The sequence below is a fragment of the Solanum pennellii genome, chromosome 2, assembly GCF_001406875.1.
Source record: "Solanum pennellii chromosome 2, SPENNV200".
NCBI lineage: Eukaryota > Viridiplantae > Streptophyta > Magnoliopsida > Solanales > Solanaceae > Solanum > Solanum pennellii.
Genome location: NC_028638.1, coordinates 42,607,135 through 42,624,270, shown reverse-complemented (window position 1 = coordinate 42,624,270; position 17,136 = coordinate 42,607,135). Strand labels below are relative to the sequence as shown.

General features: G+C 29.9%; 2 protein-coding genes across 2 annotated transcripts; both read left to right on the top strand.

Annotated features, from left to right (window-relative positions):
- Window positions 1-3,380: 3,380 nt before the first annotated feature.
- On the top strand, window positions 3,381-6,040 carry LOC114076006 (exopolygalacturonase-like). Its single transcript, XM_027914195.1, has 4 exons — window positions 3,381-3,530; window positions 3,835-4,125; window positions 4,742-5,257; window positions 5,816-6,040. The coding sequence occupies exons 1-4, from the start codon at window positions 3,381-3,383 to the stop codon at window positions 6,038-6,040; spliced, it is 1,182 nt and encodes a 393-aa protein (XP_027769996.1).
- A 6,163-nt stretch (window positions 6,041-12,203) lies between these two features.
- On the top strand, window positions 12,204-16,809 carry LOC107008730 (E3 ubiquitin-protein ligase WAV3-like). The gene is made up of 2 exons (XM_015207875.2): window positions 12,204-12,619; window positions 14,564-16,809. Exons 1-2 carry the CDS (start codon window positions 12,440-12,442, stop codon window positions 16,508-16,510), a joined length of 2,127 nt encoding a protein of 708 aa, XP_015063361.1. The 5' UTR covers window positions 12,204-12,439; the 3' UTR covers window positions 16,511-16,809.
- Window positions 16,810-17,136: the final 327 nt, after the last annotated feature.

Sequence of the window (17,136 nt, the reverse complement as noted above, 5' to 3'; positions counted from 1 at the left end):
ATTACAAAAATCCCTCAAACTAATATAATAATATAAGCGCGAATATATTAATTTGATGCGCGAGATACATTAATGTTAAGTAAGATATATTACATTTTATACATGATACACTAATCTAATGTACATTTTATACATGATACACTATCTGATGCGCTAGATATATTAATTTGAAGCGCTGATTTACTAATCTGATGCGTGAAAATGAGGGATTTTAGGAATTCGTAAAACTACTACGGGATAATGGTAAAAGACAAGTTATATTAGTAATACAAGAGGATTTAATGCATTAGCATGATTAAAAAGTCAACTGCCCCTCAAAATATCTTTTACATCTTTTTCGCAATATTTGTGAAAGGTATCTTTAAAAAAAATATTTCTTTGAAATTACTTTTTTTCCTTTCTTTCTCTGCTATCTCCTGAACTGTTAGTATTGAGACAAGTTCAGAATGTTGCTCTGAGCGTAGACTAATCTGTTCAGGCAGTCACAAATTATGAAATGTCGTCTATTTTAATATGTAAAACTAAACAATGAATAAAAAATAATTTGTATATATTAATACAAATTTTATTAATACATTCTATTTAATATTGTTCCATACACCTTATCAAATGACTACTGAATGAGACCCTTAACTAGGGATGGCTATACGGGACCAGTTTAGCTTAACCCGCAAAATTTTTTGTTTACTTTACCCACATAACAACTTTTTTCATTTTCAACCTACCCCACTATGCCCCACCCCACCTAACATTTTTTTCATTTTCAACCCGCTTCACCGCACATAACAATCTTTTTCGTTTTCAAACACGCACCAACCTGACCGCATAGAGCGGCCCCCTCAATTTTTTAAATATTTTTTCTAGTTAAGTTTGATACTAAAAATAAATTCATTTTTTAATTAAATTGTATTAATTTAAAGGATAATGACTTAGAGATTTATTTTTAGAGGTCAATTAGAAACATGTAAAAGATTGAATTATTTTTTATTGAACCATTTTCATTTACTATCTTTAATATTTTAATAGCTTTAAAGAAATCATCTTAATAAATAACGCTCTATCACTATTATAACATGTACAAAGTTAAAATAAAATATGAACTCACGTAAAAACACATATACACTAACCTGCAACCCACCCCGTTCCGCCCTGCACTAATTTTAAAAAAAACTCACTCCGCGTCCCTCCCACCCCACCCCGCATCCGCCCCACTTCATTTCCATCCCTACCCTTAACCCATTGATCAAAATTCAAACATATATTCCATGTTCTTTCTTAAAATTAAAGAAAAAAGTAACCGTTAGAAAAGTAGAACGTTATGCGTAACGTTACAATCCCACCTATAAAAATAGAGCCTATACACAATAGTCTCTACATACTCCATTTATTTATTAAAAGCATAGCAAAGCAAAGCAAAGAAATTAGGATAATAAGAGATATGGGTATGGTTGTTGTTATTTCTCTTCCATTTATACTTTTCACAATTCTTATTGGATTTGGATGTTTTTTCTTTGGAAGAGCTAAAGGTAGACAAGATATCAAAACCAATCCCCAAGTCTTTGGGGTACCCACCCCACCACCTGGTGCTCATTTTTCTTCAAATCATAAATTCAAACTACAAGACAATACTTCAAATGTGTAGAAATTCAACACACATTGGGGGTGGATTCATTCTACTTGTGCAAAGACGAATAGTGTGAATGATATATATTTTCTTTTTGTAAGGTCCTCGTATATTCTTTATTTTTTTGAATTCCAATTGTGAGAGCGAGTGGAGTTGACCTATACGGAGTATGTTATTAATTATTGTTGTTGTTGTTAAAGTTGTATTACGAATTGGTGATTAAAGTATGTTTTGATCATATTTTGGTAATGATATTGTATCAATTGAGTGCAAACTCCCTCTTATATTACTTTGTTTATTTGTGTGACAATAATTTCGAATACGAAATGTCAAATTGAGTGAACTTCAATAGTGAATGTTCAATTTTTATTTTTTATAATTATTTATGTATTTAAAAAATTGTTTCCTCAATTAAAAAAAAACACTATTTCCTCAATCTCATTAGGGGGAGTACAATTTATATGTTGTCAATTCTAAATACTAAAGAAGTATTTGAAAAAAGACGCAGCAATTTTTAAAGGGTAAGTTAATTAAAAATTTTAATAAAATGACATAATAATTGATATATTTATTTATATGTAATTGTTTTTACGGTTTTTAAAAAATAAAATCAAAATCACACCATAAAATATCAATTTTTTAACCGATTTAATTTGAATTGCGATTCGATTTAACGTTTTAACTATAACCATGAACAATCCTGGTCTTGGCGTAATGTTTTGCAAATTAATCTTTTGTCTATTTATTATTTTTGGAAAACTGATTTAATCGATTATACGATCCCCATTAAAGATTTTTAAAAGAAGAAAAAAAAAGGTAAAGCAATATCTATCATATACTTCAACAGTATACAATACTTTTAGTTTATTGGAAATATATACTTCATATTTCCTATAAATAATAGAATATACGTTAAGCAATTTCGTGATGATAAAAATCAATTATATGGTATAAAAATATCAACATGTTATTTAGAGTAATATTATTGTGATTAAATAAATGATTTATGATTGATATAATATAAAGAACTATCTATACAATACACTATTTTACCTAATTCAGTAAAGCAACTCGGTTGATATAGTGTGTAAGAAAAATATTAAATTTATCATATTGAAACTGGTAATTTTAATATTATTTATGATGAGATTAATTATACTTAAATTATTTCTTATTCGGTGTTTAATTTCATATATTCAAGGATAATTCTGTCTTTAATCATATTTATTCATCTATTAATAAATAAAAAACATGGTAATTCTAATACCATGAGGTGCTATGTTTAGTTTTACACCATACTTAAAAAAGATTTATAACTAATATTATGCATTGAAAATACTACTAAACTAGATATTGATTCATATCGATCAAGGTAATATGGAAAATATATTCATACAATTAAGTTACCTTTGAGGTAATTATAGGTTAGACTATATAATAAGTATTAAATAATGACTACTTAAAATGGTACAATTAACATACTATTACTCGTTAAACTAACGTAAAGTATAACGTAAAAATCTTTAAGTTGATCCATATAACTTAATTACATATTATAAAATGGAAAGTGAGATATCTCATTATAATTCGATTGATCCTCACGTTAAAATTGGGATTTAATTTGTTTCGTTTCCATTTTCGACTATAAAAATTTGACTAAATAAATACTTCAATAAATCATTTGTAAGAACTCAATTTAAAAATTATCATTTTCCACAAGTTTTGAAAGAAAACACAAAATCAAACAATACAAAAAATGACTTCTTCCCATTTTTTCTTTCATTTCCTTTCTTTGTTTGTCATTTTCTTGATAATAATTAAGGTTTCTCAAGTTCATGGTATTGGTTCAGTGTTTAATGTTCAAGATTTTGGTGCTAGTCCTGATGGGAAGACTGATAGTAGTCAGGTAAAATCGTAAATCGTCGAAATTAATGATTTAGAAAATATGACAGACAAACTGCTATAACATGTTACAATATACTAATAATGTATAGAGTGGTAAAATTACCCTTGTCGAAAATAGTTATCGATGCATTTATGGTGAATAATTACATTGCGTAGATAAGTAACTTCTTTCAATGTATATGTCTCTTCACTTTTTACCTTTTCTTGTTAATATACATAGAATATACACTCATTATACATATATTATACATCCGCCGATTATTGTTATCGTTATTTCTCAAGTCTTTTTGTTTGTTTGTTTGTAGGCATTTTTGAAGGCATGGGACCAAGCATGTCAAAACAATGGAGGAGGCACAGTCCTTATTCCAATAGGAACATTTTTGTTGAATACATTAACACTTAATGGGCCATGCAAAGGCCCAATGTTTTTTAACATTAATGGACTTTTAAAAGCTCCTTTGGGGAAAGTCCAAGATGATTATTGGTTATTATTTGAACATATTGATGGGCTGACTATTAATGGACAAGGTTCGTTAGATGGTCAAGGCCCATCTGCATGGTCCATGTATAATGACAACGGCCCAAATCCTCCTTCGGTAAAAAAAAATATTTTTATTGCATATTAAATATTTTCTTCCCTTCTAATTGTTTATTTTGCGTAATAAACACAATAAAAATCATAAATAAAAAGATTAAAAAGGAAGAAAAATATAACCTCCTCCGTCTAGTTTATCAACATTACTGAAGTATACATTATCTATTATATACTTTGATTGTATATGTTGTATATATGTGTATATAGTATGTATACTATATTTTTATAATATGTATCAAGTATATACTACCTATTCACTATGCACATAATTTTTTTAACAAGATTTTCCAAAGATAGTGAGTTGTAATTGTTTTATTTAAAAAATTATAATATCTTAATATTGGAATTATATAGAGATTTCAAATGTAACTAATGGAATTACTATTATAGTCATTACTAGAAACATAAAAATTTTCCATTGTGAATCAATTTAAATTTTGTGCTATAACATATGATTTTCAATGAGAAAATGTAGGGTGGTAAACAAATTTTCATTGAAATACAATTTTTTTCTTATGATTCAATCAAAATATTTGTATAGTTGCTATTAACTAATGGTTTTTATAACATTATATCATGGACTAATAACATTTTATTTTCTTGTATATTATAAACAGTCGATAAAATTCAACAGCATAAGCAATGCTTTTCTACAAGGCATAACATCAATCAACAGCAAGTTCTTCCACTTCCAAATTAATAAAAGCCAAGGAGTTCATTTTCAGAACATGACCATAATAGCGCCAGGCGAAAGCCCAAATACTGACGGGATTCATATAGGCGACTCCAACGATATAACTATTAACAAAGTAAATATTTCAACAGGAGATGATTGTGTTTCAATTGGGCCTGGTACTTTTAATGTTCATATTTCTGAGGTTAATTGTGGGCCTGGACATGGCATTAGCATTGGAAGTTTAGGAAAATACCAAAATGAAGGTGATGTGAATGGAGTTATTGTGACAAATTGTAATATTGGGAAAACTCAAAATGGACTAAGGATAAAGAGTTGGGCACCTTCACCTCCTAGCAAAGTTTTCAATGTCACTTTTGTTGATATTAATATGAATTATGTTGAAAATCCTATCATCATTGATCAACACTACTGTCCTCACTCTTCTTGTAAAAGTCAGGTACGTAATTTATGTGACATGTTTTTCTTTTTCAAATTTTATTTAACTCTTCATTTTATTCTTATTGAGAAGATCTACTACCTCGTAGATATTTATCACTTGTTTTACATTACAAATTTTAAAAATAGTTACTTTTCTCTCTTTTGTATCGTCTAGTCAAATATTGCTACATGATCACTAGAACTTTCAATAACAAACAAGTTTTATACATAAATTCTATAGTAATCAAGTATTTTTTTTTAAAAAAATAACTTTCATATTATGTTATGTTATATTATATATTTTGTCCGAATCAGACTCCAAAATAAACACTTTTTTGAGCATCACGCTCTTAAAAAGACAAACACAGATAAAAATGGACACTTTGCCCAAAATGAACTCTCCTTTTGTTTCACTTCATCAAAATAAAATACAAACGACTTTGTTATAGAAAGATTTAAAAATATACTTTATCAAATGTATAGATAGCTAGTGGTAAAAAACCTAAGCATTTGAACATTTATTGTTTGTAAAATGCATTTTTTTGCTTGTATATTAATTATACATATTTGTATACAGGGTGAATCACAAGTGCAGATTTCAGATGTAAAATTCATAAATGTAAAAGGAACTTCAGCATCAAAAGAGGCAGTAGTACTTGATTGTAGCAAAAGTGTACCATGTCAAGGGATTGAGCTAAGGGGTTTGCAATTAACTTTGGATGGCCAACAGAGTACCTTTGCAACTTGTGAAAATGCAAATATGAAATTTAATGGACCACAAATTCCTTCTCAATGTAGTTGATTATTCTCATACCAATTTTTCTACTAGTAATATTTAGAGGTTGATAGATAAGTGAGGGTGAATTCGGATTTAATCTGGCTTCGATATGAACATCGGACACATTGGAGGCGAGGAAATAGGAGTAGTGTATTTTGGTTTCTAATTCCATCAATAAACCCTTTTAATTACTAGTTATAATGTCTAAGGAAATGAAATATGATTTGACCTTTGGTAATTTCTTTGTGTCTCTTAATTGTACTCTTATTTGAAGTAGCTAGTCATTTTTGTTTTATCTTGTTTCTCTTTTTTATTTAATTTATATACATCGTCAACATAAATATTCTAAACCTATGTAATAAATCAAAGAATATATGTATAATAAGTCTCATTAACAAGTGGAATTTATAATGTGATTTTTTGATGTAAAAATTACTTACACGATGTAGATAATATATATACTCCTTTTAAAATAGTTGTAATGCATTACTTCAAAGAAAAAACTAGACTTCGAGCCCGTTTGGATGAGCTTAAAAAACAACTTTTAAAAAGTACTTTTGAAAGTGCTGACACTTATTTTTAAAATAAGTAGTTATGTGTTTGGATAAAAGTGCTTCAGTTGAAAAAAAAATTGTTGATGTGTTTGGCAAATAAGTGCTGGTAAACATTGTTTTTTAAAAATGTCTGAAATACCCTTAAAAGTGTTAACATGATAAAAAATTGATTAACTTAAGGTTTTTATACTTAAAAAATTAAAATAAAACTAATTCATATTTTACATTCATAAGTAATAATATTTCCTATCATTTACATATTTCTTTATCATCACAATTTTTTTACAATAATAATAATAATAATAATAATAATAATAACAACAATAATAATAATAAAATAACAATAATAATAATAAATAATAATAATAATAATAAAATAATATTAATAATAATAATAAAATAATAATAATAATAATAAAATAATAATATTAATAATAATAATAATGATAAAAAAAGAATTAAGGGTAGAACGGTAATATACTTGATCAACATAAAATGACTTTTAAATTGAAAAAAGAAGCACCCCTCACCTAACTTTTAGCTTTTGACTTAAAATAAGTCATTTTTCACTTAAAATAAGTCGCTTTGATATTTATCAAGTACTCTAATAAATCAAAAACTGACTTTTAAATCAATTTGATCAATTTTTAAGCTTATCCAAACAGACGTTTTCATATTTTTTATCAGCATCCTTTGGATATAGATAATATTTTTTTTCAAAATAGTGATAACAACTAATAGGTCAATTTATTCTCCATGTGTAAAAAAATATTATTCTTTAATGGTGTATATACTCTATATATACTATGTGTTATTAAAAAGCATTTATTCATTAGCAGGATTTTGATAATAAGTTTTAAATATTTTTCCTTTTACCGTTTTCTTAAAATTATGAGGTAAGAGCGAAGATGTGTTATGTTCGGTGATATTTGCAAAAAGAGACAAGGGAGCACTTTTTGTACTTGAAATTGAAGATGGAAAAGGGTCTGATATACCCCTCAATTTTGTCATTTTGAGCTGATATACCCCTTGTTATAAAAGTGGCTCATATATGCCCTTACTGTTATACAAATGGCTCACATATACCCCTGCCGTTACAAAATGGCTCACATATACCATTCATTTAACGGAAGTTAAAAAATTAGTTTTAAATTTATATTTATTACTTCTAAATTTTTTTTAAAATTTATTTAGGGGTATATATGATTCTTCTATCGAAGTTCAAGGTATATTTTAATTTTTTTCATATATAAATTATTTTTTGACTTCTTTTATTATAATTATTTGAATGTCTTATTCTTATTTTGTTTATCTTTCATTCCTTAGTTTAAAGAATAAAAAATTAAACCATTTTTTTGTTTGTATTGTAATTTAATTTCGTATTCGAAGAAAAAATTTGGTCATCTACAATAAGTTTTACAAGAATATTAGTGAAACATAAATAAATTTGATTATCAAAATAATAATTATAAATTAGTCATTGAAACAAAAAAAAGTCAAAAAAAATATGTTTGACGAGGATTAAATTTACTCATATAGGATTAAATTTTTTTTAAAAAAAATAATAAAAATTTAGATTAAAATTATTATTTTTTTCATTTCCGTTAGAGGAAAATGGTATATGTGAGTCATTTGTTTACAAGTAGGGGTATATATGAGCCACTTTCATAATCAGGGGTATATCAGCTCTAAATGACAAAGTTGAGGGGTATATCAGACCCTTTTCCCAAATATAAACCGTTTTCCAATTTTTGAAAATCAATGGTATTTGAATTTTTCATAATGAAATACTAATTTTAAAATATAAAGTAAGAAAATATTATGAAAAAAATGAATATTACTCCGTTACCAAATGAGTTCTAACTATTTTTTAGGGGTTTTCATCCGTTTGGTATGCATATTGAAACATGACTAAATTCAAATTCGCGCTAAAAAGTCTCACTTAGAGAAATAAACCACCTCCAACAAAAACGACTCCGTATCAAAAAGATTCAAACGCGTAACTTCTTTGATTAATGAAAGAGTTGTTACCCATTATTAAGAGGCCTTCAAAGTGCCCAAAAGTAACAACTTCCCTAGGTTAACTTTGATGACATTAACATTCAATTAATCAACTAAGTAAATTAGTAGATCTCAAGAAGAGTTTGAAAAGTGAGTTATTATGAATTCAATGATTATTAACATCCTTTTGTCACGAGAGTCTCGTGTGATGAAATTGGCATTTTGTGTTGAGCCCTACATCTTCAACTTGTTCATACCTTCAAGAGTTGCCGCTTTCGAATTCGAAAAATAAATAAAAGACACATTAATTTTCTTGAATTGACGCGAGAGAGTTGCTTAAGTGATAAACATTTTGCGTCTTCAATTTCAAGATTGTTAGTTCGAGTCAGTAATAAGGCAAAGTAAGAATCTCTTAGGAATGAATAAGAAAACTATTCATATAATAAGTATACGAGAAGTGAAATTTGTTTGACTACATTGTACTCTAAATAATGCTAGAGAATATGACGTTTTGCACACCCTTTATATGTGTTTTAATTTGTGATTTTCACTTTATCCTACCTTTTTTATTTTATTTTTATGATGATTTGTAATTTTTTGTAAAACAATAAAGAATTACTATTTTTATAAAGTTGTCGATCCATTTTGAGCAACTATGGATGAGGAAAGGAGCTTTCGATATTTTCGATGTGGCTAAGCAAATTTTCTTAGCTAAACAAAGTTAGGTGATTGATAGTTTGGTTATGACAAAAAAAAAAGAAGTTAGGGTGCAAATCACACATGTAAGGAAAAAAAATAGAATATGATGTAAATTGCACAATAGAACATATATTAAGGCCCTTGAACGAGCTTATAAAAAATAATTTATAATTCAAAAGTTAAAAGTCACAAGTAGATAATATTCTACTTTTGACTTATTTTAATTTCTTTAGCTAAAAACGGGTGCTCAAAATCAATGGGTAAACTAATTCGCATCTTGTACTTACATCAAATTAATTCAATTTTTATTATTATGTGATTTAATAAAATAAAATACATGTTAATTAATTAAAGTTAAGTAAAATAAACAATAAATTTAAATACCTGACATGAATTGATATAAACACTCGACGCAGATAAGCTTTACCCCTTTATAACCTTTTTAAACGCCTTTAAAAAAAACTACTTAAAAATTAAAAACACTGAAAATAAATTAATCTAATTATACTAAATATATAAGATTAAAATAAGTTAATCTAAACTGCAATAGATATATAACGTTGAAATTAGTTGATATAAACTGCACTAGATATATAAGGTTGAAATAAGCGAGTTGGTACTATTTTAACTTCATAAAGTATACAGGAATACTCTTGTTTTTTTACAAATATTTATTATTATTAGAAGTACTTTGATTACTTTTTTTTTTTTAAAAATACTAAAATAACTATGTTGAATTTATTAGTAGAGATCTTATCTTAACTTTAACACTATGGTTAGATTTTTAATTATGTTTTTTAATAAGTTTGGATGACCACAATTTGTAAAATGCACAAAAGTCAACAAAGAAGATCTAGATATTTTAAAGATGAAGATATTACTACTATAAATGAAATTAATGTCCCAATATTACTTTCCTCTTCACCTATTTTACTTTATTTATTGCTCAAAATGTTACTCACTTAATAACGTGCAGTGTTAATCTTTATAAATCTTCCATACTTATAATTATGCTAAAGACGAAAAGACCTCCCGTTTATGGTACCAAATCAAGAATAAAAATTACTGTATATTATTTGACCTCTTAGATTTATGATATATTTTTAAAAATATTTTTAAGTAAAGGTTATTTTTAAATTAATCTTATTGATTAATATTTTAGAAATTTAAATTTGATCGTCATAATTATTTTGTATAGTCATTTAATATTAAGATTGTGTTTGAATATATATGTATATAGAGTCAAGACTGAAATATGCATTTGGATGTGCACTTTGAAATCTAAATACTCCAAAAAATAAAGGGCAACTTTCACATATAGCAAACAAAAAATTCATATTTGTATGCTATAGCGAACTTTGCATAATTACGCTCCATAGCAAACATAAAAACTGTATAATTCGCTATACATATACAAGTGTATAATTCGTTGGCCTAAATTGTATAATTCGCTGGCCTAAATTGTATAATTCGCTGGCCTATTTCGCTGCAATTGTATATTTTGTTTTGCATACAGTTGAATCGAATTAAAATGTATGTATATTGCATAATTATAAGTGTATAGCAAGAAGATATATGTTTTTCTCGCTTTATACAAAAACAGAAACACAAACACAATATATACACTTCTATTGTATAAAGCTAGAGAAAATTGTATTTCACTGCAATTGTATAATTCATTGGCCTTTTTCTCTGCAATATTTGAAGTAAAATGTTTGTAAATTGAATAATTAAGTGTATAACACGAAGATATACATTTTTGCATGTGTATATACAATTTTCTCTCACTTTATACAAAACAGAAACAGAATTATACACTTCTGTGTATAAAGCGAGAGAGGCGAGCGAGAATGGAGAGTGGCGAGCGAGATTTTTGGGAGAGAGACGCTGGCAAATTTTAGCTAATGTTTGCTATGGAGCACAATTAAATCAAACCCTAGCTATTCTATTTAATTTAGGTTATTAGTTTGCTATTATATACAATTTTCCCAAAAATGAATATAGTTTGAGATTATAAATCATGATTTCAAATTTATTTAAATATATAATTTTATTTATAAGTTTTATTTTGTAAAAAAAACTTTATCATAAACTTATAAAAAGAAAGGTTCATACTCAACGTGAAAGAGTTATATTAAAAACTTGAACCAATAACAGAAATTTCATCTTTAAGTTCTCTTATTACTATTATTCTCTATGAGTTTTATAAATTTCTAAAATTCTTTATTTTTGCGCATCAGATTAATGTATCAGCGTATCAAATTAATGTATCTCGCCCATTAAATTACTGTATCATGTATAAAATGTACATTTGATTAGTAGTGTATTATGTATAAAATGTAAGATATCTTACTTAATGATCAATGTTTCTCGCGCATCAGATTAATATATCAACGCTTATATTACTGTATCAGTCGAAGAAATTCTGTAATTATAAGAAAATAATTTTACTTTAAAAGTATGTGATTTATGTCTTTGCCAAAAAAAAATAACTTGTTAGTAATATTATTGACTGATGCATCTTTATAAAATTTATTGTATTTATTTAGAGAAAAAACAGACACACAAACATATATATATATATATATATATATATATTAATAAGGCATTTTAGGATATTTTAATATTTTATTTGTGAATTATAATTTGCTTTCTTTGATAAAATTATTTTTTTAATAGTTCTCAGTTCTCACAGATTATAAAATTTTATATTTTGAAGAAAAAATACAATTCTAGTTTTTACTTATGTCAAAACAAAATTTTAATTTCAAATAATAATTTTATATTCATATCGTAATGGGGCCTCAAGGTAATACGAAAAAAGAAAAAAGGAAAAACCTTTTGTGATGTGCTAACAAGTAAAACAAAATATTTATTTTACTTATAGTATCAAGAAAAATAAAACGGAAGGAGTAATTAAATGAAATTAGCCCGTAATCATACTTGCCCTTTTCATTTATATTTTTTTTAAAAAGAGATAAAATTATATTAATCATTTTCAAAATCTTAAATTTTTCTTGTTTTTTTCCTCTCCTCTTCCATCTCTTCTTCTCCAAATTCACGTTCGTTACTTTTTCTTCCATTTCACAAACCCAAACCCTAACATCAATTCCCCTCTCTCTCTACTCTCTCTCTCTCTCTCTTTCTGTTGAAGGAGCTGAAAGAAAGAATGTCAGGTTCATGGAGCAAACTCCAAAAAGCGCTTTCATTTAGGCAACCTAAATCTCCTCCAGAAAATGCATCCTCCGATGCCAAATCGCCACCGTCTACTCGGCCGTCCTCCGCCGCATCTGCATCCACTTTCTCCCGTTTATCCAGAAGTTTCAGTAGTACCTCCCGATCCTCTAAGGTTCGTTTTCTTTTCGGAAATCTTTTTCTGTTTTTCGGTTGTATTTTCTTGTTTTTGGTTTCGCCGGCGTGTTTGATTTGCTATATATGTGATTCGACCGGACCGGAAGTAGGTTGCGTTTTCAATTTTCATCACCGGTGATGACAGCTGTTATCTTACCATCGCGAACGGTGAGCAGAAAATTCTGCTTTGCCAAAAATGGAATAGGAGGAGAATTTCTCTGGACGAAAATACCTACCTGTTTTTTGCTAAATTTACGGTTTCTCACGTTATTTGGGGATCTGTAACAAGGGTAATATTGGAAATTCACTTTTTAATTTATCACGTTTGTTTGGCTTGATCTTAATCAGTGATTAAACTAATGCAAATTCAGCTTTACAAGGTTTTAGATGACGAAATGTATGTGTAAATTACTATACTGTCCTCTACTTTGGTATCAACGCCTTCTTCTGGAGGTCGAAAAGGTAATTTCAAAGCTGAAAAAGATTTGGCTTTCCGTGCAGGGCCTTTTTTCTAAAGTTTTGACTTTGTGAAAAATACCTTTTTCTACTATTAATTAAAAAAAATGGCACCTAGTGTACAACTACTATTAATTAAAGTACTAATGAATGTTTAACACTTGCTAATAATTTTATTTTTAATAATTTTGTCTATGGGTTAGCTGGGAATTATGATGATTTCAGCTTTTGACAAATTGGAGATCTTTTTTATTGTTTGTTAAGATATTTTTGACATCTTCCTACGCCAGCTATGTGTTATGTCCATGTCGTTGGACCATTTCTGAAATCTAGTATTATAATTGGTGATAGCTTAAACGTATCTATATTGACTTTTGCTACCTATAAGAAGATTATTTTCCTATACATTACGTGTTTGTTTCTTATGTATTGCATCTGTCCCAATTTATGTGAACACGTTTGACTAACCACGAAGTTCAAGTATGGAAGGCATGAATAAGTGATAAATCCTCTATACCTGTCTAAAAGGAAAGATTGTCGTATAAATTGTGTCCGTTGGATGGTTGTTTGGCTTCTTTTTTTTTTTAATTGAAAAGTAAATTTGCTAGTTTAATAGGCCTTGATTAGGAGCTATACTTGAACAAAGTCACTTGGACTTTGTATGTTGGTTTGTATAAATTTTGAACCGGTTATTGCTAGTTTAGTTGTTTGTGGATTAGTAAACGCACTCCATAAGGACTTGGGTGGTCTATACATTTTAATGCACAATTTATTAATAGTTGTTTTCTCAATTAACTCATCCTAACCCTATGCAATTGTATTGCATGCACATTGTTATCATCTATACTTGTCTTGAAGTAATTTGAGATTAAGACCATAGTTGTTTGATTTATTTACAATGTTATCATGGAATAATGATTCCCTAGCAAAGTCACGAGTGGTTTACAAAGAGGTGATGAGTTCCATACAGCTAACTTTTGCTTTCTGTTTTCTACTAAATTATGTTTGCGAAATGCATAAGATTAATAATTCAGTAGTTTTTAATCAGTACTTCGTTTTGGCAAATTTTTTCTAGATTACCTCAAGTACATTTTATTCACAAGTCATTACTGTTTAAACAATTTATGTTATTTCAGTCAATATTTCTTTAAGTTTTGGTACCTTATAATCAATGACTCTAATAGCTTATTCTAACAATGACTAGTTAGTCAATGAAGTCCATGTTCTCATTTTTTTTGACGAAAAATGATATGTGCCCAAGGGCTCTAGAGCCTTTTTGATTATTGAAAATATTCTACTGTTTTAACCATGAATGTCACACTGGTGGCAAAGGTTGCAATTGCTTGGTCGAGTGGATATACCTAAAGTGTCAAAGTTTTTCTTAAGTTAAATGAGAAGTGATTAAGCACGTGTGATTATTACATATTTATGTACTGATTTCAATATTCTAACTGTAACTTGCCACTTTATTTTATTGTGACTGTAGCGAACATGTGCCATTTGCCTTGGGAGTATGAAAGCAGGGAATGGTCAGGCCATATTCACTGCTGAATGCGCCCACTCATTCCATTTCAGCTGCATTGCCAACAGTGTTAAGCATGGAAATTATCTCTGCCCCATCTGCAGATGCAAATGGAAAGAGATCCCTCTCATGTCGTCCTTCAGTACTGATGTAAACACTAATAATGCTGGGCGGACTCGTGTCTCTCCACTTGAAGATAATTACCTTGACAACATTCCTCGTGTTCCACCACCCGTTTCTCTGCCCCTTCCTGAGCCCCTTCACTTCTCTGATGATGAACCTCTTCCCAGCATCACTGTGGATCAGACCCCCTCCCCTTCCTCTGTTCATCCAGAGACTGCTGTCTTGAAAGCTTTTCCTGAATATTCTGCAGTTGCTGCTTCTGGAAGTATGTCAAGATTTGCTGTTCTTGTTGGAGTAAAGGCACCTCCACTTGCTGATGATGTTCGCCACCAAGAGCGAGCACCTATTGACCTGGTCACAGTTCTAGATATTAGTGGCAGCATGGCTGGATCAAAATTGACTCTCTTGAAACAAGCAGTTTGTTTTGTCATAGATAACTTGGGTCCTTCTGACCGGCTATCTATTGTTACCTTTTCATCAGGAGCTCAAAGAAACTTTCCTTTGCGAAGGATGACAGAACAAGGGCGTAGAGAGGCTGCACAGGCTGTCAATGCCATTTTAGCAAATGGTGGCACAAATATCGTGGAAGGACTCAAGAAGGGGGTTCGGGTTCTTGAAGAAAGACGTGAAAGGAACCCAGTTGCCAGCATTGTTCTCTTGTCAGATGGGAGAGACACCTTTAACGGTGATATCGCCAACCAACGGCGGAGTCCTCGGAACCGCAGATCCTCTAATGCAACCTCAGGTCCCAACTTTCTGAATCTATTGCCTTCTTCCATTTGTCCTCGCAATAGAGAAGGACTAGCAGCAGGACAGCAGCCAACTTTCCATGTACATACGTTTGGATTTGGTTTAGACCATGATTCCTCTGCTATGCATGCTATCTCAGATGCATCAGGTGGTACATTTTCGTTCATTGAGACTGTTGGTACTGTTCAAGATGCCTTTGCAATGTGTATTGGTGGTCTCCTCAGTGTTGTAGTCCAGGAACTCAAGCTTACTGTTCGGTCAGCATCACGTGGAGTAGAAATTGGATCCATCCCTTCAGGAAGATATGCTAGTGAAATTTCTGAACAGGGAAAGCAAGGGGTAATAAACATTGGGAACCTGTATGCAGATGAGGAAAAAGAATTCCTTGTCTACTTGTCTGTTCCCTCAGCTGAAATTGCGCAAGGCGCAACAAAGACATCTCTGTTGCAAATTACATGTAGTTACAAGAATACCATATCGGAAGAAATGGTCAGTGTGGAGGGTGAAACAGTTGAGATACGTCGGCCACCAGTGCCGCCTCCTACAGATGTGGTAATAAGTCGAGAGGTTGATAGGCAGATAAACAGGCTGGCAGTAGCAGAAACCATTGCAGAGGCACAACGATTGGCAGAAATGGGAAATCTTGAGGCTGCTCAAGCCGCGCTAACTAACCGAAGAGCGACTCTTCTATCTTCTGTATCTGCTCAAGCAGGCGATGCTCTCTGTAGCTGGCTTGAGACGGAACTGACTGAAGTCAGAGAGAGGATGGTAAGCAGGGAGCGCTATGAACAAACTGGACGAGCTTACGTCCTCTCAGGTTTGAGCTCACATTCTTGGCAAAGAGCGACAACTAGAGGAGACACGACATCACAAATATTACAGCAAGGTGGTAGCTCAAGCAATAGTGGAGCCACCATGTATGAAACTCCATCTATGGTCAGCATGATCTCAAAGTCACAGAACCTAAGTCTTGTTAATCGAGCTGAACAAGTTTCGCGCCCCAACAAGTCAAGCAACTTACCTCCTCCACCATCCTAGCAAACATTTCTGACCTCATTCGTTCTCAGTGTGATAGGCAATTGAACACAGCACCACTCTTTTAGTGATCAAATTCTGTGGCATTTGACTTTGCTATACTTTTTGTTTTTTGGTTCCATTTATTTGTTTCCTTTAGTTCTTCAAGGATCATTTGCATATCAGATTCTTTTAGAGACCAACAACTCTGCATATTGTAATAATATGTTAGAGATAATTGCTTGTCTGCTGACCTCCTTTTTGTGAACAAAGTGTCTTTATGACTTAATTCTGCTTAACCTAAACTACTTTTTCTTTGATTATTCTTTAACTCAAGTAGTTCTGAACTTCTTGTTTTGCCTTTTGCTATCATTCCTGTCCTAAAATTGTTGCTATTCACTCCAATCTTAATAACAATATAATGCAAATGTATTGCAGTCTTTTTTTAGATTGGGTTTTGCTTTCCTATTACTTGTATGTCCTCTCGCCTCTCTCTCCAAATATCGCTAGCACCATTCGTCTCAATTTTTATGAGTTTATTTAATTTGACACAAAATTTAAGAAACAAAAGAAAGACTTAAAATTTGTGGTTTAAACTAAGTCATATATATTTATGTAGCTAGAAATTATTTATTTAAAGATAACATGAG